Source organism: Ambystoma mexicanum, chromosome 12 (genome assembly GCF_040938575.1).
Source record: "Ambystoma mexicanum isolate Mex_15411 chromosome 12, UKY_AmexF1_1, whole genome shotgun sequence".
Lineage (NCBI taxonomy): Eukaryota > Metazoa > Chordata > Amphibia > Caudata > Ambystomatidae > Ambystoma > Ambystoma mexicanum.
Window position 1 is genome coordinate 771,888,178 of NC_090936.1, and position 9,151 is coordinate 771,897,328.

At 45.3% G+C, this 9,151-nt stretch overlaps 1 protein-coding gene across 2 annotated transcripts in view; it reads right to left on the reverse strand.

Moving 5' to 3' along the window:
• E2F7 (E2F transcription factor 7) overlaps positions 1-7,216 on the reverse strand; it is a 60,754-nt gene extending 53,538 nt beyond the window's left edge. Inside the window, exons 1-2 of one of the 2 annotated variants that reach the window (XM_069629272.1) lie at positions 7,115-7,216; positions 5,387-5,479 (exon numbers count right to left, since the gene is read on the reverse strand). In XM_069629272.1, the coding sequence (XP_069485373.1) occupies positions 5,387-5,479 (93 nt within the window). In that variant the 5' untranslated portion in view covers positions 7,115-7,216. Of the gene's footprint in view, positions 1-5,386; positions 5,480-7,035 lie in introns of both variants that reach the window. The other variant, XM_069629273.1, reaches the window with a different exon arrangement.
• Positions 7,217-9,151: the final 1,935 nt, after the last annotated feature.

The window sequence follows — 9,151 nt, forward strand, 5'->3', positions numbered from 1 at the left end:
TTAGAGAGTGGCAGACAACAATATCTCTCCCGCCCGGATGGGCGGGAGAAATATTATTGTCAGCCACTTGCTAAAACCAGCACCCGCAGTAATAACGCAGCCTGCTCGCAGAAGACCTTTTCAAAAGCCTTTTGCGAGCAGGCCGCGTTATTACTGCGAGTGCTGGGTGTTAGAGAGTGGCAGGCAATAATATTTCTCCTGCCCGTTCGGGCTGGAGAAATATTATTGCCAGCCACTCTCTAACACCCAGCAACAGGCCCGGCTGAAGATGTGTGCCACCCGGCCCCCCACTGCTGAGGGTGGAAAGTTGTGCAGGGTCAGACTGGGGCATACAATAATTGACTCAGGCACCAATGAAAAAGTGCTCCACAGTTGCAAATGGGAATTCATTCCTTTTGCAACGCTGTTTACATTTTAGAGAATATTTATACAGCAACACTGGTCAAAACTATAATAGTCCAGTTGAGTATCTCTTCAAACTGGCCCACATTGGCAAAAAAGGCGGACCACTAATTTAACCCAAAAAACGGGCCCACACAGCTTGCAGAAGGCCTTTCAAAAGGTCTTCTGCGAGAAGGCTGCATTATTACTGCGGGTGCTGGTGTTAGCAAGTGACTGAGAATAATATTTCTCACACCCATTCGGGCGGGAGAAATATTATTGCCAGCCATTCTCTAACACCCAGCACTCGCAGTAATAACGCAGCCTGCTTGCAGAAGGCCTTTGAAAAATGCTTCTGTGAGCAGCAACATGCCCGGCTCAAGATGTGTGCCCCCCTGACCCCCCACTGTTGAGGGTGTAAATTGGTACAGGGTCAGACTGGGGCATACAATAATTGTCTCGGGCACCAACGAAAAAGTGCTCCACAGTTGCAAATGGGAATTCATTCCTTTTGCAACGCTGTTTGAGTAACCCAAGGGGGAGGTTTCTGATAAAATGTGATGCAAATTGTACACTTTAGAGAATATTTATTCAACAACACTGGTCAAAACTATTAGTCACAATATAGTCCAGTAACGCATCAAACTGGCCCACCTTGGCAAAAAAGGTGGCCCACTTTGACCTAAAAAATGGGCCCACACAAGCACTTTGTGTTTTTGGCTAAGCCATTGGCCTATTGCCCTATAGGCCAGTCCAAGCCTGCAATGGTGCATGGATGTTATCTGCCAAATTTATCACAAGGCAGGCAGCCAGAGCCAGTAGGAAGCTTTACACTGGCCATAACTTTAATGTGAACATTGCAAAGCGCCTATTAAAAGCCCCAGAACGAAAATTGTGACATTTTTTGCTGTGCTTTGTGGACTGGAGACATGGGGAAAGTTGCTGGACTCCCTCCCCCCAGAGGCTCGAGTGCTCTTTTGTTTGTAAAGGCAAAAGGCCCCAACGCTGTCCTTGACTGCTGGGCTGGGTGTTAGCAAGTGGCTGCGCTAGCATTTATTTCTCCCGCCCGTTCGGGTGGGAGAAATATTATTTTCACTCCATAGTGGGTGCTGAGGGCCCTGTAGATTCTTTAACCCCCCCCCCCCAGTGAGTGTGGATTGTTGTGGATTGTTGTGGGTAATTGTTGTGGGTAATGAGTTGCTTTTTGCCTATTTTGTAGGAATTGGTCTGAGTGTAGAGGAAGATTAGGCAGAGAGGACTACCCCAGTGTGACTTGATAACAACGTGCTTGAGAGGTAAGCAAAGCCTAGCCCAACTTTTTGTTCTAGAAATATCTTTTTAACTGTAGACTATTCAAAGGCTTTCTGCAAGCAGGATGTGTTATTGGTGCAGGTGGCCGCGCTGTAGTCAGGGTATTGCAAATACTCCCCCAAAGGTGGTTGCTTCAAGTGATTGGTGTTCTTTGCAAATAAGAAACCATTTTGTAGTTCTTGAAACAAAACAAATATGTGTACTAATTAGAGCTTGGAAGGTATGTGGCAAGTTTCTTAAATTGCTGGCAAATTATGGCTTCGCTGCTTAACCAAACTGTGTGATCCTGGGCAAATCATTTGACCCAACCCAGCCACACCCGTGTGCTAGCAAGAACAGAAATGTGCATCATTTATCCTTAGGCAGCGCTGGTGGCCTGATGGCCATTACGTTGAAAAATTTGCTGCTAACTTGCCACTCAGTACTTCAAACAATGCCCTGAAGTCACAAATGCTGGTGCCTGTGCGCCATAGGTTTAGAGAAAAGATTTCTGACCTCTTGGGCACCCTGATGATTTTTCTGTTGGCTTTTAGGTGTCTGGGACGGCACTCCCTCTTTAGATAATTTATTTTGATCCTTTAAATCATCTCAGTTTTTGCTGTCTTTTTTATACGCCAGACCTCAAATGGATGATTACATGTTAACTTGCTGGCCCTATTTGTCTTGCAGATGAAACTTTATGGCCCTAGTAACTGGTAGGTGCTGCATCTGGGCCTCAATGACCTGGGCAGACCAAGAGACTGGCATCTAGCCATTTGGTTCTGCAGAATAAGATAACTAATGTCCCCAATTTGTCATAAACTCATTGTAGCTGCTGTCTTCATCAATAAAAAGGACACGCACAATTGCGTCTTTATTGATGTCCTGTTGAGATGGACACTGCACTATGCACCACTGACTGCTGCATGACCCAGCTGCACAGAGCCTTGAACTGAAAAATGTTTTCAGAGCTTTTTTATCAGATCTATTTATGTAGTCAATTCATGCAGTGAACCTTTACATTTTACACTCATTGCACGAATGTATTACTTCAGAGGTACGTAGAAATGCTGTATTCTTGCTAATTGTATGTCTTGGGAGTAAAATTAACTTCTGGTGACTTTTAAAATAGGAGTACAAAATTGCTAATCAAATGGGTTTATTTGCTAATCAAAAATATTTTAATTAGCAAAATTCTGCTAATCAATTTTTGAAAATTAATTTATGACTTGTTGAAGTATGGTAGAGACGGGTAGAAAAGCCATGAATCCACATTGCCTTTCTATAGCCGACCTGGTTGACATATGTATGATACAAGTTTGATATGACTAATAATTATGTGCACTATCCGTCACCATACGAAAAGCAGTAATAGCTTACTCTTATAATTTAAACTGTCACCAGACTGATAGGGACACAAATATGATTTTTCAGACCAGAGATGTATAAGTTACATGCAGCATCTTTCTGCAGTGGATGTCAAAAACGCTTATGTGACCTATGAACCTGCCCGTGCCATTGACGAGCGGGTTCTGTGGCTGTCAGGAGACCGATGCAGCAGGGCACACGTGTGTACTATTCTTTTGGTATTGAGCTTTAAGAAAAGGGGTCTGAGATGGATTACCTGCATAATTTTATTTATTAAAAATCAACAAAGCTTGGGCTATGTCACCAAATGACAATCCTTCACACTGTTTTGTGGAGAATTGGGGGTGGCGAGAGCAACTTTGTATGCTAGAGCCTCATTTTACCAGGGTAAATGAAATGTTGTAGAAAAAATACTGCACAAATGTACCCCAATAATATATTAAATTTAGAAATTAACATTAGACACATGCTAATTAGAAGCTTCAAGGAGAGAATAGTATCACCTTGCAATAAAGAATCACTTAGGTACTAAGAGCTATACAAAACTCCATGTCAAAGTGCAGCAAGTGGGTTGAAGACTTCAAGTGCAGTCATTTTGCTAACCGAAATGGAAAGAAATTGCAAACAACATACGAGACGTTAAGTCAAACTGTGAGATTAAAAGATCATCCTGTGGCAGGAGATGGGCATTATCACGCCACCCAAGAATGGAGATTTCATATTTCGGAAACAGTTGTGTTTGGTCCAGCCTTTCCACTGAAGGAGAAAGCCAAATGCTAAATAGCTGGCAAAGGTGCTAATCCAGTTACAGGAGCAGCATGTAAAGAGGTCGGGTGAAAGTTTCTCACAGGACTTTGAGACTCTAGCAGCACAACTTAAAATCTATTGGCTCAATCAATTTGAGACAACTAATTTGTTAACAACCAACTAGCCGCGCAACAGGGCCAAGCAAGATGCAACTCAAGACAGCTGCAAACATATCTAGGAAGTGTCCTGTGGGTAATAACGGATACTAACGCCTGATGAGCTTGCTCACAAATATGATATTCAGTTTTAACAGGAGCAGAAAGAGAACAATAAGAAAGCAAAGTAAATGCAAACAAGCTGGATAAGAACAGCAAACAGGGAGTTTTAAGAATGTTGCAATGTCACACTCCTGAATTGATGCCTCTTTTTCAAACTTTTTCATAAATCTGGATATTTTTTCTGCACCATAAGCCAACTAATTTGGCTGGGGCCCATTCTTGCCAAAGTCACGTGATCATTGACCGACACTAGGGGCCTGATTTGCAAAAATGTTTACAATGGGACTTTACCATTGCCCTAGTAGTTTTCATGCCATTCTCCAATAACAGACAGGCACGATAATGTAACTTGGATTGAGATATTCTGGGCCAGATGGCCTAGGAAATCGAAACCCAAGTTGGAAAATGACACTGACAAAGGCAGAGCATTATGCACTGAAACATACAAATTATTAGAGAACAGTGTAATTAGCAAACCACGTCTGTTCAATCACGTTACACTGAGATGGAATCCAGTATTTTACTCATGCTGTTTGTCTGGGTTAAGGGTAGGTGTAAAGGTGGTTGTAAAAAGTCCTTTACATGCTAGGCATCCAATAGAACCAACCCTTCTGGCTTCAGGCGGTCGGTTTATAAAGAGCCCATGTCAAAGTAAAGCCTACCACGCCAAAGACTTACTTTGGCCAGAAGCTGGGAACAATGCCCGGAAGATTATCGTTACAGTAATGGTTGAGAACTGAGCTGAAAGAATTGAGTAAATAAATTACTTAAAAAGCAGTCCCAAAAAGCAAACAAATCTATATGCCTTGATTCACTGTCAGAACATGGACCAGAACATGGACCAGTATCTGTATATCAGTGTATACAACTGCACCAGTAAGCCAATGGAGTCAAGTGCCATTGTAATCAGGTCTGGCATTACATCATGGCAAGACCACCTAACACAAAAACTGATGTAATTTCATAATAATGGGATTCAGTTTATGTGTTATTCGTTTCTCTTCGTTCCACTGTCCGAAACAGTGACTGGCTACTGCTGGCAGAGCCCATAATATTATTACATCGCAATGAAACTTACATGCTAGCGTTTTAGTGTCATTGTGCACTCGTTGCAGCACTGAAAGGTTGTGATCTCTGGCACTTGTTGATAGAAAAGCAAATATAATTAAACAAATATGCATAGCTTTGCTAATCTAGCCGAAATGCATAGGGCTGCAAAATGTGTCTTCTCGCAAAAAAATGAATGAAGAATCGCATAACTGTGGTGGAAAGAAAAGTATTCTATAGAATACAGGAATATGTACTGCATATGATTTGCTTGCCTTTTGTGCTCGCTTCACATCTGAGGCACCGTCTGTTTTCAACTTCCTTGAGCTGGCCAGGTCTTTCAGGGTTAAACAACTCAGCACCTCCATCTGCCAAGAAAACAATCGACAAACATGTTATTTTCATTTGAAATCCTATGCCCCGGCGAAAGCTAAACAAAACACACTACATACAACTTCTGTTTTAACAGTTCAAAAAGTAGTAACACTTCCACTGAAATGCCTGCAGAAACTGTTAAACGTTTTTGAAAGTGTCGATGCCATTTGCACGAAAAAGTAGTATAGGCAGATTCTACTGACATTTCTCAAAACTGATCTTTTGCGCGTATGAAAACATAATGCACACGAGATGGCACTGTGAATGAACAGACACACCTATTAAATCAGTGGTCAATTTGAGAGACGATCACCAGACTTGCTCCCACCTCCTCAAAATGTAGCCTGGCACGGACTTTATCATCTGTGAAGTTCGCGCGGTGTACGTCAGAGGGAACAAAACCTCTGTTTAGATTTTCAAAGAGGGCGCCCAAAATGAGGGGAAAAAAAAAGTTGTCTCCACCTTAAATGACCCTGCTGAGTTAGGTTCTCTGGGGCGGGTGACCTGCTGCCTGCGGAAGCCCTGCAGTGGGGGAGGTGGCAGACGGAGAGGTGGGCGTTGGAGGAGGTCTAGGCGCTGCCCATGTCCTGTGACCTCCGGGCGGGGGCAGTTAGTTTTGGCGCTAAGAGAAAAGTTTCTGGATCCGCCGGTTTTTCAAGGCGCCGCTGTAAGATGACACCGGGGGAGTCCTGTTTGCACTTGGGGGGAGCAGGGAATCAGTCGGGTCGCTGCCAGAGGCGATTTTTAAATAAAATCGCAAACACGGCGTGGATGTAAGCCTAGCCTGGCTGCAGAAAGGGGACCCTGGCACGCCCAGACTGCTCGCAGACCCCCACTCTAGGACTGGCACAGAGTACGCCTGACGCACCCCTTACACCAGACCTAAAATAAGCCACCCTGACACCCACACCAAAACAGGGCTAGCCCTCCTCTCCACAACCCAGACCTAACACTGGCATAGCCATCCGGACCTAGCACTAACACAGCCGTACCCCCTCCACTGGCATGTAACCCACAGCACCAGCCATGCCAAAGACCAGACCACCATAGTAACAGCTCTAGCAGCAGCGGCGAAGCCAACCCCCCTATATGTGCCTGAGTCACAGCAGAGTACACACTGGCCTTGGCACTGACGAGCCTTAACAGAGGCTAAGCCTGGCACTGCTTGGGCACCTATGCAAACCTAACCCCTCAGAACTGCACAAGTACTGGCATATCCTCACAGCAATGGCCCGATACCGCCCGAAAATCGGTCTAGTGCTTTGAAGAACCCTGCGCGAGTTTTAGAAAGACGAAGCCACAGTTCCACACTGGTGCTTCCCCATCAGCCCCATGACAGGACTAAGCCTGACAACGCCAGAAGCCTAAAAAGGCTGACCTCTTGAGGTAATCTCACCCTGCCAACGACCTGCTCGGGTAGGGACCATAAACTCCGCAGTGGGCTCAGTCCCTGTAGAACCGGACCATGGCACGGGAGGCAGGGTCTAATCCATGCGCAGTCCCATCCTGCGCCCTGGCAGCGCAGTCCCTGCTCTGGCAGAGCTCTCACCTAGCCTCCCACGGAAGGTAAAGCGACTGGTCGCCCTGCGCCGAGTTGTGCTGTGCCCGCACCGCTGATGAAGCCTCACCTCCCACGCTCGGAACGGCTGTCTGGGCTGTGACAGTCGCTGGAGGATCCCGGACAGCTTCGGGACACCCAAACTTCCCGCTAAAGCTTCTTTTCTGGCGCCCTAATAGAGATTTTCAGATCCGGCCAATAAGAAGTGGGTTGGGACTAAACGACTGACAAATCAGCATGAGGGCTGGTGTGACTCGGGCCCCGCCCACAGCGGCGGTGTAGTCGGCACTCGGCGCGCTCTTTTCCCCGCCGGATGCGCGCGCTCTTGCCCCCCCCCGTCTCCCCTCCCCCCGCACCTCCTACCTGGAGACGCGGCTGTTGGGAGCTGGGGACGCGGCGGCGACAGAAAGCGGGCTTCGGTCAGCGCGCGCGCTGCCGCCGCCGCTTGCCTCAGGGGGCTGGCCTTTGTTACCTCGCTAACTAGCCCTCTCTGAGAAGTTAAGCAGATGGAGGGGGCAGGACAACAGCTCCCACCTCTCCACTGAGCATATCGGGGGGTGGGGTAGCCTGCTGTTTCTGAGGGGTTTAACGACCTTTGATACTCCGCGCCAGCTGTGGAACCAGGGACCTGCCTTGCTCGCACCCGCCAAAGCTTGCCTTTATTGTCAATTACACCTTCACTCCCCCAGTGGCTTTTTTGTGGAGAAAAAAAGAGATGTCGGTTTGTACCTTCGCCCTAAAATATTCTCCACCAAAGTACACGTTATATATAAAATACGGTGTTCCTCTTTTTGCTGCACATTTTCCCGCTTGGTGTCCCATAATGTAAATGACGTTATTAAATGCGTTCCATGTGACAACATTATAAACGGCTATACCGTGGCACACAGCACAACTAACGTGTAGCAATGTTAGCGCCCACTACAACCAATGTACTGTAATTGCTTTGTCGCATCATAGTTTATATTTCGCCAGTCCAATGCCTTATGTACAATAAACAGATTAAGGTCCAGCAATGGCCTCAGAAGAGGTCTTTACATTAAAATTACCAGTGTATGCATGAGATGATTCGCGAGGCATGCATATACCCGGTCCTCTGACAGTTGTTACACTTCTCAACTTACTTTTATTGGGAGTCATCGTTGTTTTCACCCAGTCTTTTTTTTTTTTAAATGAGAACAGAATGTATGGACCCTTATTATGATACAGCCCTAGAAACACATGTTTAGTTGTTTTTAGGGACTCATAAAATATCTCTTTCTACGTATTAAGGACCAGTACTTTCAGATATCATCACTTTATAACATATCAAAGCCTTTTCCCTGATGAAGTACCCAATGCGAAATGGCCTAGCATTGGCATGTTTGTAAAAACAAAATATATTTATACATATATATTTATATAGGTCATAGGGACCCATGAACTGTGCTCTCATTAAAGAAAATAACTGAACTTAGTGAACTGTAACATATATCAAAAACAATCTTCATATCAGTGTACTGCGTCCATCCCACATTACATAACTCTCAACCTTTCATGGCCCTTGGGCGGGTGAAAACACCCGATTTAGTATTTGGCAGGTGAAAGCCCATTGATTCCTATGAGCGTGTAGAGAGCTTGGCGGGTGAGAGAGCTGCCTAAGTGACGGGTGTCACCCGCCAAAACCGTGTGGGTTGAGAGGATGATATTATTATTGTTTTTATGTGATTACCAGCTACTGTACTGGGAATTGCGTGGGTGTTGGTCTTTAGTGCAAAGCTGCACAGCATAAGCGCTGAGAAACAGATGAAGCTCAGTGTTTTTACAATAATGTTCACTCACCTAACAATCCCTATGTCTTCAAGACACGTCAACAGCATCACCCTCACAGCAAATCTTTATCACCCCCAAAATTAAATGGTCATCTCCATTTACTTTATCTGATTTTAGATTACTGTAATGTGCTACATGTCATCAGATATGCCAGGTCAGAGTATGCACAGGTTGAAGGGTAAAGAGACAACAGAAGTTCAAAAGGACTGATATGGAGCACGAAACTAGTAGGAGCCCAGGTGGTGTATTTGTCATGACCACTCAACAGATTCAACTAACTTTCTCCCTCCTCGAA